The sequence below is a fragment of the Lissotriton helveticus genome, chromosome 1_1, assembly GCF_964261635.1.
Source record: "Lissotriton helveticus chromosome 1_1, aLisHel1.1, whole genome shotgun sequence".
In the NCBI taxonomy this organism is placed as follows: domain Eukaryota; kingdom Metazoa; phylum Chordata; class Amphibia; order Caudata; family Salamandridae; genus Lissotriton; species Lissotriton helveticus.
In genome coordinates, this window is record NC_136057.1 from 352,640,808 (window position 1) to 352,656,783 (window position 15,976).

General features: G+C 42.0%; 1 protein-coding gene across 2 annotated transcripts in view; it reads right to left on the reverse strand.

Moving 5' to 3' along the window:
• Positions 1 to 240: 240 nt before the first annotated feature.
• LOC144808089 (uncharacterized) overlaps positions 241 to 15,976 on the reverse strand; it is an 84,508-nt gene continuing 68,772 nt past the window's right edge. For both annotated transcript variants that reach the window (XM_078673599.1, XM_078673600.1), the window contains exons 4-5: positions 13,335 to 13,382; positions 241 to 1,597 (exon numbers count right to left, since the gene is read on the reverse strand). In XM_078673599.1, the coding sequence (XP_078529725.1) occupies positions 1,470 to 1,597; positions 13,335 to 13,382 (176 nt within the window). In that variant the 3' untranslated portion in view covers positions 241 to 1,469. The remainder of the gene's footprint in view (positions 1,598 to 13,334; positions 13,383 to 15,976) is intronic.

The window sequence follows — 15,976 nt, forward strand, 5'->3', positions numbered from 1 at the left end:
AACAGGAGAAATGTGACAATTTTGCACATACTAAACATTCTGTAGCCTCCACAAAGTAAAGCAAAGAAACTAATTTTAATTTTGAGGTCTTATTTTCAAGCCTGCCCCACTTCTAAGTGAACATAATTAATAGACAATGCACTGTACCAACATGGACTACAATAACATGCATTAAAGGCCTGTAAGGCCTACCAACATTGTCAAACACATAGAAAAGAAGTGCTGCATTTGATGTATGAGTCGGATTTCAATAATGTTTATTGAAAAAAATATAAAAACAGTTTGACAGACAAAAATAGATAATCTTATAGTCACCCGAAACCCAATTTTGTATTAAAAATAAAGGTAGTGAAATGGGATGGGGGTTAGGAAGACAGAAAGGAGAGAATCGTATCACAACAAAATTAAGCAAGGCTTACAAAGCCTCTCTTCCACAAAGCACAATGTGTGCAACTCAAGTCAAACGCAAGCTACATAACACAGCTAACAACGCAAAATATAATGCTCATGTGTTGTAGGCATCCGCTGGGGCGCTCTTGATTGCTTCCAAAAAGGTATTTGCAGCCTCTGGGGCAGATCAAAGAAATACTTTATCAATGTGGCTGGGTTGCCCACAGAAGAAGTAAAATCAATTGCCAGAATACCCTTTTCACTTCTGCAAATCAACGCTGTCTTTCCTGTGTCATTGCCTTCATGTCTAGGAGCATGAGGATCCTCTTTTTTTCACAGTGTAGATTTTGATTTGTCAACACCACCATTTTTCGGATGTATACACTTTACTCTGGCTCTGACAATACTACTACTATCATGCCACTAGAGGTGGAGTTTGAAGATGTGCATCTCGAAGGTGGGCAACACAAAACTTTCTCCAACAGCAGACACGCAAGTAGGGAAGAGATCATATGTTCCAAAAAGAAGTCCCACTTTCTTCAAAAACTTCTACATCAGGTACCAGAACAGAAATCCTCCAAACCATGGATATTAGCTTCTTCCACAGGGTTCTCCCGGAGCTCCTGGAGTTCCGAGGTCACTGCACCCACCACCCCCTCTAAGATCCACCCTTGAATCTCCATCAAGGACACCCATGTTGCCACTCCAGGAATACTGACCCCACTTTTTCCAGTCGCCTCTCTATTATCACCACACTTCATTGACGTCGCTTGAACTTTCTCATTGTTGTTCTTGTCTCCTCTTCAAGAGTTCTCCAGCAGTCACCCATCTGCTTTTTATCGCCTCCAGTCCCTTCTGGCTCCTTGATTTCCGAGTAAAAAAAGTCCTGATTGTGTTCCTTCTTTGGTCTCCCTGACATCCTGCCGGTTATCCAGCCGGATAGTAGCCACCATGCAGTAAGCTAGCCCAACACATAGACTGCAGAGCAGCTGCAATGACTCCGGGGCTTCTCCACCATTGCACAACATGAGAAGGTCTTATTTGACAATATTATGCACGCTGAGATATAATTTCTTGAACTAACGTGTCTTTATTTGATGTCTCCGAGAGAAAACTATGATCCCTATGGCAATGCACACATACGAAAATGCAATCACCATTATGACTGATTTTTCTGAAATTGCATTTCTACTTGTTTCTTGATCACCTGCAAAGTGAAAATAATCAAAGTTACTGTTGCCATATACATGTCATGTACAAAAGAGATCAAATAAGCTTAAATCTTCAAAAACTTTCCATCTCTTAACTGATTTAAGAAACTTATACAATAAATATTTCTACTTATCTTTCGTTTTAGACACTGTTACTTAAGTTCAGTAGTAAGCTTGCCACTTTTGGCCCCTGAATGTGTTGAACATTTGGTTGAAATGTTTAGAAATGATGGAACCTTTCATAATAAACCCAATTTGCGTCGGTATATTTTAGAAATGTAGTTTGATTTCTAATGACTAAAAAGCAAATCGAGTAATGCTTATAAAGCCGTTTGTAACAAAAATGTGTCTTTGAGCTAATTCATCAAATATATAAGTATGTAAACAAATTCAGTATACATAGTTCACATTTTCATCCATTGAAATTACTGTATTTTAAAACCAGGCATGCACTCAGTTTCTGGTCGTAGTAAAAGAGCGCCAGGTAAAGGACACACACACACTAAATATCTACCAACTACAAGGTTGGCTTCTGGAATGCAAGAAACAGAAATTATTTTTTGGAACATTATGAACATTAAAAACAACTGCCACAGAATACATATTTATTAAGTTTTTCAAATATTTTCTCCACCACATATAAAAGTATCTTCCACTCAGTCAAATGATTAGAGTCTAGCATATAATTTCAAAAGAAACCGTACAGCAACAGATACAAGTTTATTAGATTTATATTGTGTGCTGATGCCTGGGGTGTGCTATTGATATATGTAATGCGGCATTGTCAAAAATAAAAGCAGTACTAATCTCAAGCAGGGTGACGCTGCTTTGCATGACCTTTTGTCACTACACAGGCCTTTCCATACAATAGCAGGCCAAATAATATTGCTAAATATTATTAAAAAAATTAATAAGAAATCTGTACTTGAACGGATATGTGAAGGCAGAGACACTGAATGATCCTAGCCAAATTAATTGATAAAAAGAATGACTAATAAATAGTCTAAGACTTCTGAATGCATACTTGCTGACCCTATCAATTTAGGTGGTAGGCTAACGTTTTTAACAATACCTACCACCTACTGATTTCCCAACACATTCTTACACTTTTTTAATGCCATCAGATTCCAATCGGATCATAAATCACTGTCTTCGGAGCATTTCTCACTGTGCCACAGGTTTCAAGCTAGCCTGGCTGATGAAGGGTGACATACCCTAAAACCGGTCCCAGGAGGATTGTTTCTGAGTCCAAGGAGGACTTGGCTTGGCAGTTTGGTCTGGACTGTTAAATCGCAAAAAGGTACAAAGTTCCCCAGAGGAGCGATAAAAAGTAAACACGCTTATTGTGTGCTTTCTGCGCTTGGATCAACCATCAGAACCCTTTCCTCAGGTTTACAGGCACGGTTTCAGATACCATGATACCATTCTTGGATTTAACCATCTGCCTGGACCATGAAGGGTTGAGCACCTCTCTCTATCGCAAGGAGACAGACAGGAATAGTCTTCTCCTTTTTAACAGTCATCATCCTAGAGCCTTACGGGAAAATTTGCCCTTTGGTCAGTTCCTTAGGATTCGCAGAAACTGCACTGCCAATTCCGACTACAAAAAAGAGTCTGCTCTACTCCAACACAAATTACAAGATAGAGGGTATCCCACCAGATTAATTCACAATTCACGCAAAAGAGCCCTCAATAACCCTAGAGAGGCCCTTTTGGAGACACGTCACAAAGAACCTGACAACCTGATTACTTGTGTAACCTGTTTCACAAGGAACTCAGCGTTTTTGAAAAAACTGTGAACAAACACTGGGGTTTACTCAACACAGGGGGCCTTGACATCACACGTCCCCGCTTTGCCTTTAAACGCACGTCCAATCTTAAAGATGCCCTGATCCACACACGCCCCAAAAAACCAACAACCACTGGCCAAAGTACCTTGTGGAGGCTTCCACCAGTAGTTGGTCACTATCAGTGCGGTGGCTGTGTTGTTTGTCCACAGACAATACAGTGTAAAGATATCAAAGTATCGGATACCTTTACCTGGCACATGAATAAACACACAAATTGCAATAGCTCCAGCTGTATCTACTTACTGATCTGCCCCAGCGGAAAAAACTACATTGGCATGACAATGAGGCAGGTTAAGCTGAGAATCATGGAGCATAAAAGCAATATTCGGTGCTCTAAAACCCATACTAGACTCTATGAACACTATCTCCAACATGGCCACCAGGTAGATAGCATTAAGTGGTAAGTACCGGAGTCTCATTCATCCATCACACAACAAGCCCTGTTCAGGATCGAACAGCGATGGATACATCGTCTTCAATTAGACACACTGGGCTTGAATGACTCCGTCCCTTGGGCATCACTATCAAGATGATCCTTATGTGTATGAAAGAATTACCACTTGCTGTTATACATGATGCAGCATAACAATCCAGCCCTGCCTTTCCCCTACCTGATGATGTTCCACTCAACCTTCCCATACATGAATAGCACCTTGCCTTGTGGGGTCCCACTCCACTTCAATCACAACCAGTGTACGTTTGTGTTATCACCATCTCCGAGTACACAATCAATTGTCTCACTTGGACACTATATCTAAACCACGTTACAACGACCAGGTTTGGGTGTAACCTCATGATCTTAACCACGTTGTAACTAGTAGGTTTGGGTGTAACTCCGGGATGTACTGTCTTGTGGGCACTTGGGTTTCCCTCTCTAATAACCCACTTAAATATGGCCGCCACGTTCTCAGCATCGGGTATCAACAGTCAGTCACGCCGCGCAAACGCCAAGCCCACGCATGCGCAGACGCCGGGGACCACGCCCACCGGCAGAGTCCATTTTGCGGAAGTACGGGACACTATTTAGTCCCGGTTGTTCTGATACTCCGGTACCAGCTGTTCCGCGCTACCGTTGGAGCGCTCTTCGTGTGGGTAGGTTTCGGACCCTGGCTGCTCACACTACAGGTAAGCGGTGTGTACGTCCGTGAACGATAATATCCCTGTTGATTTGTAGGTGTCCTCCTAACCTCGCTATTGATATCCTGCCATTAAACTAGAGTGCCTTCTCGAGTGATCCACGCACCCTTGTGGACATGGATTCCTAGTGTGGCGGTTTGTGGCTAAGGCTCCCCGTGTTGATCGGGGGGCGGGCCACACGGGGGGGCTTGATTTGGGTAAAACGGTGCCACATCACTGCTGCTTCCGCCACCTGGACCAGGGTGTTGACTGCACCTTCTGTCTCACGCAGGGCAGGCCTCATCTCGTGCACCCGGGGGTCCGCCCGTCGTCTTAACAGGGTTTGCCATGCATGCCGTACCTCTTGGAGTGTCCTGGAGGTATCGGGTTTAACTCGTTATAATCTCGGAAGCGGTGGCCGATACAACAGCGAACAATTTCATATCTCTCTTCCGAGATATTTCGTACCCACCACCTTATGATTAGCCATCTAAACAGTGTGCATTTCACACCCCTCTCCTTCTGAAGTTGAAACTGATACTCAGTGCATGATGTATACGTGTGTCTCTTTCTGTTACAGGTACCTTACCTTATTGAGCAGCCCCACGGGAACAGACTGCGGGGCCCATTAGGCCCATTAGGGACACTCCTAGGGTAAGGAATAGCCCCTGCAATTTCTACCTTATGACATCGTTTTGCCTCCAGTTTGAAGCATCTTTACATTTCCATACTATTTAGATATGGCCATGGATATCTTACTTCGAGTTGCCAATCTAATGAATGTCTAAATATATTTCTTGATTTTAATTATGTTTGTATGTATGTACCACGGAGAACTGTGGTGAACTGGGGAGTTCTAGTGTTGATGAAATATCGCCAACTGCCTGGCTTATTTCTATACATTTTTTCTAGGTCTCCCCGTTAGAGCAGTACCATTAGGCCTGCCTTCTTACTGACCGAGTGAGGTTGTATGTTTTTCCTTTTTGTTCACTGTGTAGTACTGAGCACTCGAGGTCCTGAAGAATTGTCAGTTAGGCAAGAAACATGTCGACCTATCTAGAGGGTTGAGTTACTCAGCTGTACCCCTTACAGTCCCTACCTCCCCTCTCACCCTTTTAACCAAGGGAGTCAGCCACGTGAATAAAGAGCCTTGTGGACTGACCCACCTTCTTTTAATATCACCACCCTTTCACGACTACACCTTTACCCAGACCCCTCACACTCAATCAACCATTGGCTGGAACAAAAGAACTCCAACAAAGAGCGCCTTTTTGGCGCCCGTTGGACATTGCAGCGCCAGTCTGACGAGGAGCAGGAGACCAATGATGAAGCATGACACCTAGCTGTCTGGGTGTGTGAGGTCTTCTAGTTCCAATAAGGGAACATCTTGTCCCCTGCCTTGGTTCTCCTCATTAGCACACACATACTTTTTATCGCTCCTCTGGGGAACTTTGTACCTTTTTGCGATTTGGTGGACTGGACATGTACACTGGACCCCTTTAAATATTGTCCATAAGTGGTTCCCACTTTTGTACTTATGGTCTGGACTGTTCCCATGAGGCCCAGGGTCAAGACTGATTTGCATATGGCTGGGTCCAACCTGGGGTAGCGTAGTGGGCAAAAGAACAATGACCCAGATCTTTTGACGGGGGAGAATGTCTGAATCATTCAGCATTCGGTCCATCATTTGCTGCAGTTAAATTTGCTGAGAATGCCTTTCAGGGGAAAGGTAAAGCTTTTATTCAAAGCAGTTTTCTTGTATGCCATATTAAAATCATACATTTATTTTGTTCTTCTGAAAGTTTGCCATTACTAGAATTTGAAAAAGAGAGGTGGAATAAAAACGTAAGCTTTGAAAACGAAACAATTTTGAAGATTTTTCTTTTGTATATTTTAAGAATGCAAACATAAAGGTCAGTTTTCCAGTTGCTGCTGGAGTTACTAACTTGGCGATAGGAAGATTAAGCCTGGCCACAGCAATCAGAGCTCACTCACTGGCATGTAATTTATGTTTAGTGATGTCATCTAAGTCAGAAGCCATATGCCTTTTGATCTACATCCAATTTCATGTCATGCGTTCTTCTGTGATGTTATTGTCGGCACAATGGTCTTGGGATGTAATTTACGGTAATGTTATTAGTATAGTGACATCTGAAAATCCTAATACCACTTGGTCAAAAAATATTGGCAAGTATGAGGAGAATATTTTGTGAAACAACAACGGTCCATGCAAAAGAATTATATGCAAAGCAATGAATATAGACTGAATCAGTTCTATATTTGGGGCGACATGTCCAGCCGGACAGAGGTCTTCAATTTTTTACTCAATTGAAATATTTCATACACAGGAATACCTTCAACAAATCACCAGTGGGGGGCACAAGCCTGTACCCAAACACAGTCAGATCAGTACAAAAGGTAAACAGAGGAAAAGCGCGTGTATCAAGAAGGAGAGAGAGGACCAGAAAGCTAGTCCTTATCCCCCAGATTATATGTAAGTAAATCAAAAATGGACTAGCTAAATAATCAAAAGAAAATAAATTGTTTTAATTTATCAAGGACTCAAGTATGTTTTGTCAATGGTTTGTGGCACCTGGTAGGTGTGCTCATAAAGCCCTCACCCACCAACCTAGTTGGTGGCATGCTTCATCATCGGGCCCACCCAGTGACACCTAGCGTGTCCCGGGTGTGCTTCGACGCCTGAAGACAGCGGAGCAGGTATGTCGCTGTGTGTGCGGTGAAGACTGTTATGGATTGTGAGTTTAAAACGGCTTGGCGGGGATCCCAGTGCCCAAGGGCAAATACACTTTATTGGCTGGGTCACCGTCAGCGGTTAAAAATAAGGCTATTGGATGCTAGGGGCGAGTTACGACCTCCCACATCCTGGGGTGTGTCAACATGTTTCAGCCAGTGCCTTATGTCTATGCTGGCTTTCTTCAGGACGGGTAAAAAAGGTGTGTGCAGTTAAAACTAGTGGGTGTATATCCAGACTATGTGTATACACGCCCTAAAGTGTTTTTCTATGTGTGAGTGGGGGATTCCCATCTCAAGAAAACACCTATACATGTAACATATAGGACAAGGACAAAACATACATGGAGAATGGTTAGAGTCACATGGCTGTATGATATATATACAGTTGGTTGCCGGCTCTATAGCGGTGTAGGTGCTGGCTATGAGCGGCTAGGGTGTAATGGTACTGGTGGTACCATTAGGGTGGGGTTCGCACTTGATTACGGTAGTGGGGTGGCTAAAACACGAATGTGAGTACTCTGATGGTTCTTCATCTCTGGTAAGCGTTTTCTCCCCCACAGGTCTCTCTCTCTCTCTCTAACAATCTGTGGCAAAACCCATGTTTTTACTCCACAGGGTCAACCCATGCCACTTCTCAAACCATGAAGTAGCATTCTTGACAAACTAGCGTAAGAATGAACTCTTATGTTTTCCTCTTGTACCACTGTGCACTAACTTTGTACAATTCGTGTTTTAGCCACCCCACTACCGTAATCAAGTGACTCTAACCATTCTCCATGTATGTTTTGTCCTTGTCCTATATGTTACATGTATAGGTGTTTTCTTGAGATGGGAATCCCCCACTCACACATAGAAAAACACTTTAGGGCGTGTATACACATAGTCTGGATATACACCCACTAGTTTTAACTGCACACACCTTTTTTACCCGTCCTGAAGAAAGCCAGCATAGACATAAGGCACTGGCTGAAACATGTTGACACACCCCAGGATGTGGGAGGTCGTAACTCGCCCCTAGCATCCAATAGCCTTATTTTTAACCGCTGACGGTGACCCAGCCAATAAAGTGTATTTGCCCTTGGGCACTGGGATCCCCGCCAAGCCGTTTTAAACTCACAATCCATAACAGTCTTCACCGCACACACAGCGACATACCTGCTCCGCTGTCTTCAGGCGTCGAAGCACACCCGGGACACGCTAGGTGTCACTGGGTGGGCCCGATGATGAAGCATGCCACCAACTAGGTTGGTGGGTGAGGGCTTTATGAGCACACCTACCAGGTGCCACAAACCATTGACAAAACATACTTGAGTCCTTGATAAATTAAAACAATTTATTTTCTTTTGATTATTTAGCTAGTCCATTTTTGATTTACTTACAAACAGAGGAAAAGAGCAGGGCTTTTCAAGGCAAAAGCAGCGATTTCTGTAAAGTATTGAGTGTACAGAAATATCAGTTAAACACCATTACATATAACAAATCAATCAAGCATTTGTATATGTCCACGCTGTAATCCCTAAATGACCTGTTTCCCCTGCAGGTCTTCTCCTGGTACCGCGGATTTTAATCAATGAAGCGCGGCCCACCTCAATAGCGCCCGATTCTGGTAAGAGCCCCACTGCCCCCGCTTCTAACCCTTGTGAACCTTTTTTGTTCCCCGTTTGCTCTAATTTTGCCCTCCTTGACTTACAGGGCTGCTTCCCCAGGCTATCAATTTCTTAGCCCTTGCCCGTGCCGATCGGGGTAACCTTTTTCCTTTCCCCCCCCCGGTAAGCAATCCCTCACTCTTCCCCCACTGCGCCGTGTCTACTAGCACGTATATTTCGGAATCCCGCCGAATGTTTAGTATAAATGTTCCTTGTCACACCGTATGCGTACTCCTCCACTGCACCTTGAATCTCCATGCCGCATGCAGTCTAGTGTAATTATCACCTCATACTCGGACTTGCCCAACGTGAACCCGCTGTACACACCACTCCACTAAATCCGAATGATTCACCTTCTGCACGGTTTGCTTTTTAAACTATGTCATGAATGCGCCGCCAAAACTGACGGTTTTTAAACTAAAGAGGTATCTCAAACACAGATGTACACTGCCTGGCCGAGCTCCCCCACTTATTTTAAATCACTCTCCCACCCTATCACTAGCATACGCGGTCTACACCCCGATCTGCAACTTCACAGAAAACAGGTTCACCATTCACTCAAGTCACTTGGAAATATGCCAATAATATGCTTTAAATGTTCATAAATTAAATGTATATAAACTTTCTCTTTCCCTCCCTTCTCTAGGCATTAGAGGCTTATAATGTTAAAGGCAAATATAAATGTCCTGATGATGGTCCCCATGACTAAGTAGTGGGACCGAAACGCCGTCGACTCATTGTACACCATATACAAATGCTTGATTTATAAGTTATATGTAATGGTGTTTAACTGATATTTCTGTACACTCAATACTTTACAGAAATCGCTGCTTTTGCCTTGAAAAGCCCTGCTCTTTTCCTCTGTTTACCTTTTGTACTGATCTGACTGTGTTTGGGTACAGGCTTGTGCCCCACACTGGTGATTTGTTGAAGGTATTCCTGTGTATGAAATATTTCAATTGAGTAAAAAATTGAAGACCTCTGTCCGGCTGGACATGTCGCCCCAAATATAGAACTGATTCAGTCTATATTCATTGCTTTGCATATAATTCTTTTGCATTGACCGTTGTTGTTTCACAAAATATGCTCCCGAGGTCCGATGCTAATTCACTTGGGGCCCCTTGTTGTCCTTAACACAAGTATGAGGAGAAAGCATAAATACTGAGGTGAGAAGGAAGAGAGCAGAAGGCAGTAGTCATGAGTGTTGTACTTGAGCAGGACTGAGGAGAACCCAAGATGGAAGTTGTTGGGAGAACTACAGCTGGTGCATGTTGGTGATTGTAGTCATGTGTAGATGGAGCTTTAAGAAAGAAAACAAGATGGAAGAAATTAAGAGGTGGTGTCCGTGACACTAACACCGGTATCATATAGGGCAACTCCATTCCCTCCACCACTGTGCAAAATTGGAGAGAAGAGTGACAAGAGAGAAGTGGGTGAGAGAAGCAAGTGATCTACATGTCAAAATGATACCCTACAGACATGCATACAGAGGCAATCATTAGAAAGTAAAGTAAGATCCTCTTGTAGGAAATCTACCTTTTTTGTGTGGTCACCCTGGATTTTTTGCTGGACCTTATTTTATTGACGGCTTTGGAACTCTGTGCACTTTGTCCTTGCTAATCACTAGTAAAGTGCCTGTGCTCCCCCTTTCAAACATGGTCCAAATGGTATAACCCTAATTGGCATATTTAACTTACCTATAAGTCCTCCGTATATGGTCCGAGGTGCACCGAGGGCCTGTAAGTAAAATGTCACTAGTGGACTGTAGCACCCTATATGCTATCCACTACAGTGACAGTGCATATATAGCTTCAGGCCTGCCATTGTAGCCTGACTGTGGCAAAGTAAAAACTGAAATCCGACCTGTCAAAATAAACACATTCAACAGGTCAAAACCTTCCTTTTAAATATTAATAAGTCTCCCCTATGTAGACCTAGTAGCCTACAAGGCAAGGTGTATGGTATTTAAAAGTGGAACATGTAGAAATGTAATCCGGACATGTCTTTGCGGTGACTAGTACCTATCAGCTATTTTCGCTGTGGCAGACCTAGCTGTCTTACGTAGAAAACCAGAGCACAGATTAAAATGCTAATACTGTATCTCAGGAACAAAATCAGCCTGAAAAAAATGTTTAAACTATTTTTAATAGTCATTATAAATCTAATTCAAAGGTGAAGTCAGATTTTTTATTAATATAAATGAAAACTAATGTTTTAGAAATGTATCTTTTCCTTTTTTGTTGTGCCAGGAGTCTAATTTGCATCACCTCTCAAGCTTCTCCCAGCCTGCAATGAGCCATAAATAGGTGCGAATATATCCCCGGAGGAAACAATAGACTGACCTGAATGAGCAGAGATTACTCCTCCAAACTCCCCACAATATGCAGTGTGGGGCTGTTGGCATTCTTTTTGACATTAAAATTCTTTAAAATACTTTTTGGGTTAATACATAACACTTGGGACACACTTGAAAGGGGAGATCAGGATGTCAAGAAAATTCTTGTGGATCCACTACCTGGTTCCTGATGGACGCCGCTTTAATCCTACAGACTTCTGTTTCAGAGTTTGCTGTGGTTATAGGAATTGACTAAAACTGAATTTTAGTGTTAGATTTGGAAAGACACTCAGATTACCGTAGTGTACTCCCCACACACATCCCCAACACTCAGAGTCTACGTTTAGTGTGGCTGAAGAGTATCACCATCTTTAATATACCCTTCATGGGTAGAGGAGGTCCCAGGAGCTTTTACCCCATTGGTAAGGGAGTGCCCAGGTGCCATTCCCACTCACAAACTAGTGCTAGGCATGCTTGTGACACCTCCAGGCTCCCACTTCAGAACACGTACAGGACCTAGAGTAGATCTAAAGAGGACTGGACCTGTTGTTTGTGACCAGAGAGGAGTTCGAAAGAGTGGGTCAGGTTCCTCTTGTAACAAGAAAAAATAAGTGGAGTCCAAGAGCCATAGGGCTCACCTGATCAAGGTACAGGGATACAACAAGCTACAGGAGGCTACTGACTGACTGATTGATTGATTGATTTTCCTGAAAGTATCCAGCTAACCAGTGACAGCTGGCCCTGAGCTGGACACTTCTGTTTGCCTTTGCCTGACACATCGTGAGTCTCTAAGGTCCTCCCCTGAGGTCCTGGGGGACTTTAAAAGTGTACTCCAGTGGTGGATTGGACTGAAAGGACTAAGTCAGAAGCTACATTTTTTAACCAGGGCTAACCTGGTTAGTGTATCTGACCCGCACTCCATTGTGGTAAGCTTCAAATTGACCATATGTCTGGTTTTAAAGGTTTAAAACAGCTGTTGACTATCACTGGCACTTTGTGCTTTTTGCTGCTATTTCCATCTTAAACATTTATTCTCGGACACCCCTGTTTGAATTTCTGCCATTTTGGTTTCATTTACTCTAGGTTTCTAATTTGTTTTAGGATTGCTTTTTGTATTTTTACTCCATTACTGTTTTGATACTGCTTAAAACCTTCACACCAATTGTTTTGGGATTGCTTTTTCATTTTTACTCCAATACTGTTTTGCTATTGCATAAAACCTTTACACCAAATTTTCAGGGGGAAACATTTAAGAAAAGCAATCAAAAACAACAGAAATTGATGCAGAAAATCTGCATTTCAAAGCTAGCATAGGCATATAAAATGGGTTTACGAGCAGTAAAATGCCCTTCTGTAGTATTTACAGCAATATGTATACAGAAATGGATTGAAAGAGAAAGTGAGATGGGCAAAGCATCAATTGAGATAAAGACAAAGCGATCGAGCAAATGGGAGAGCAGGAGAGGGGGAGGGAAAATGTGGAACAGAGAAAGAACAGACAGGGAACAAATTGGAGACAAAGATAGAAAGCGAAATGTTACAAAAGAAAGAGAAAGAGAGGAAAAATAGATAATGAGAGAGGGAATGAAGATATATCCAGGTAGCTTGGGAGAGAGAGAGAGACAGACTGAACTTCCACATTATAATAAAATTATACCATGTAGTAAACAAAATGATCAGCATTGCATGTGGAGTTAGTTAGATAGTCTCACATGTACAATTTCCAAAACGATTGGTATATAATTTGCTAATGTGCTGCATAACTCTTCCAACTGACTAAAAAAATAGCATTGGTAGAGAATGTTGCAGGAATAAAAGAATAAAAAGACAGCTGAAGAATGCAGTGTATTCTTTCCCTTGGACAGCAGAACAAACTGATGTCAGACTTGCGGTGGAGGTCAGAATGGGTCCTAGGTGGTAGCTGTGGGAGAACTGCAATTAATAATACAGGAGCATTGGTGGCGGAGAACCTTCTAAGTTATTCTCATAAAAAGATTGTTCTGGAACATTACATACCTTTTCACTTTCTTACCTTTGGTCACATTGTCTCCTTTATGTGAAGTATCTGTTTGTTGTAAAGCTAGAACAGGAAAGGGATACAACAGGAAACTGTTAAAATACAAAGCATAATATTTAATATTGAGGAAATAATGATGAGAAACCCAAGTAAAACACACATTGGCAACGCCAAAAGCTCTGGGTTATGAATGAAAGTGCCATTTGTGTCAGTAAAGATAGGTTTAGGCACTCAATAAATCATCATACATGCATTCTGTCACGCATCTTTGCACTCAAACATCTGTCCATCCATTCACTAACACATTTTTTAATTCACACTTTGACACAACCTAAATAAACAACACAAATAACATTCGATGGATACATTAAAATAATACAAGTAGAAAAAAATAACACATGCTGCTATCTAAACAAGATGGGCATATGCTTGAATTAACAAACCTAAACATAGCAGTGAGGGTTGGTTTTGGAAGGGTGTTGTAAATTCTCTATCGCTGTTTAAACTTCAAGCATGGTACACCAATGATATACTATGGACAACAGTATTTCATAATTGTTTTCTAGTTTAGAAGCACTATGAATGTGTGATGGGGCACACTGGAGCTTAAATGAGCGGTAAGCAAGCGGTCTGTAGGCACTGACGTAAGAGCTGTTGTATTAGCTTAATAAACATTAAAATAAAGGGAGGAGAAGCAAAGAAAACAAAGGGAAATATAAATGGAGAAAATTCATAACCAAAGAACTGGCCAACCAGTCCGACATTGATAAGCAGGTCAGTGTAAACATGGTCAGAAAATTCAGTCATTCATAGGGTAAGAGAGTCAATGACTGATGTGGACTGAACCATTACCCCAATCAGTTCGTTGTCATGGATGGAAGTAGAGTGCAAATATTGGTTCCATTTTCTATAATGCATTATAAAGAGACATCCCCATACATAATGTTTTGATTGGGGGTGATTTTAAGTTTTTGGTCAAACTGCTCCATTACCCTCCTAAACACAACTCCAGTGTTCAAGTTGAAAAAGTGCTAGCACTACAGTACACATCACACAAACACCCCAAGAAGTGACATCACATCACCTTGAATCCATTGTTAGTGCTCGCCGAAAGGGAACTGCTAGTTTTTGCAGAACCTGTCAACTGAGGACTTGAACTGCGAATGATCGCAGGGCCCACTCGGTTGCTTTGGAAACTGGGATCCTCAGATCCGACGTGCCTCCTGGAAACACAAGACTTCACTACACCGATTTTCACATTTCATATCTTCGTCTCCGATCTACCATAAAAGTATTATTCCCTACATTTACGGAAGAACCACCTACACTAAATGCCCCGTAGACCCTATTAATCACCACATCTCGTAGACACCTGGTCTCTAAACTCTACAATACAGCAGAAAGGGATAGATCAATATCCGAACCACCAGCGGTAACTCGCTGGAACGCCTTTCTGGATCCACCAATATTATTGGAAGACTGGGGTTTCTGCTGCACACTGACAGAGATGCTGACCTCAAATTGTAATCTACGTATCATTCATTTCAAATACTTGCAACAAATGTTTTACATGCAGCTTACATTGGTTTGTTAAGGGTTGCAGGGGGATGCATGCTGTACTAGATGTGGGATAGCTGAGGCGGGACTGTGGTTTGGCGCGTACTGGGAGACAGTGGTACAGGCCTTCAGGTTCATGACGTGTGACCAAATCTCCTGTACCCCCGCAGATGTGTCTAGGGCTAGTTAAACCTATACAACCAGCTAACCACAAGTTCATTGTGATAGCACTTTTACCAGCCAAGAGAAGCGTGGCAATGAACTGGGGTAAGCAAAATCCATCTTTACGAACATTATCTATAGTAAATCAACTATTGAGACACATGCAGAGGAGCTGCCAGCAACCTCGAGACATATGGGGCCCACTAATGTCTTACATGTTGAATAAACCTGACAAGGACCTGCATGTGCTGTAGTGATCTCCTGGGTGGTGGGCCATATTTTAAGTACCGTCAGTGACGGAACACGTGTTAGATATGTAACTGTGTTGAACATGTCTATGTTAAGACCAACTGCAGGCATTTTGTTTTAATGCTGTACTTAAGATGAAAAACCAATATCAATATATATATATATATATATCAATATATATATATATATATATATATATATATATATATATATATATATACATACATATATATATATATATATATATATTTTTTTTTTTTAAACACAAGACTTTGGGGGAAATGAGGTATCCTTACCTGCAGGTCAAACTTTCACTTCTTGAGGCCATACTTAGAGCAAACGAAACATGTAAAGAAGTTTACAACTGGTGCATTTCTAATGTACGTGACATCAAGTGGTTGCATGACAAAAAGCACATGTTTCTCATTACCAGAAAGTATAATGTTATTCTGTGTCCTATAAATACAAGATGGTGTTATTATGTTTCCTGGGCCATTGGAAGAGGGGTCAGCACTGGTTTCCTATATTAAAAGGGTTGGAGTCATCTCAATTTTCGAGGCTTCGTCTTTGTTGTGTTCAAAGCCCTCTGCACATCATTCTCTTGTTTCTGCTATCTATGTTGTAGTTTGAATTCTTGCGACAGGAGTTTTGATAGTCTGCTCTTCTGAATTGTCGTTATAATTCTTGTC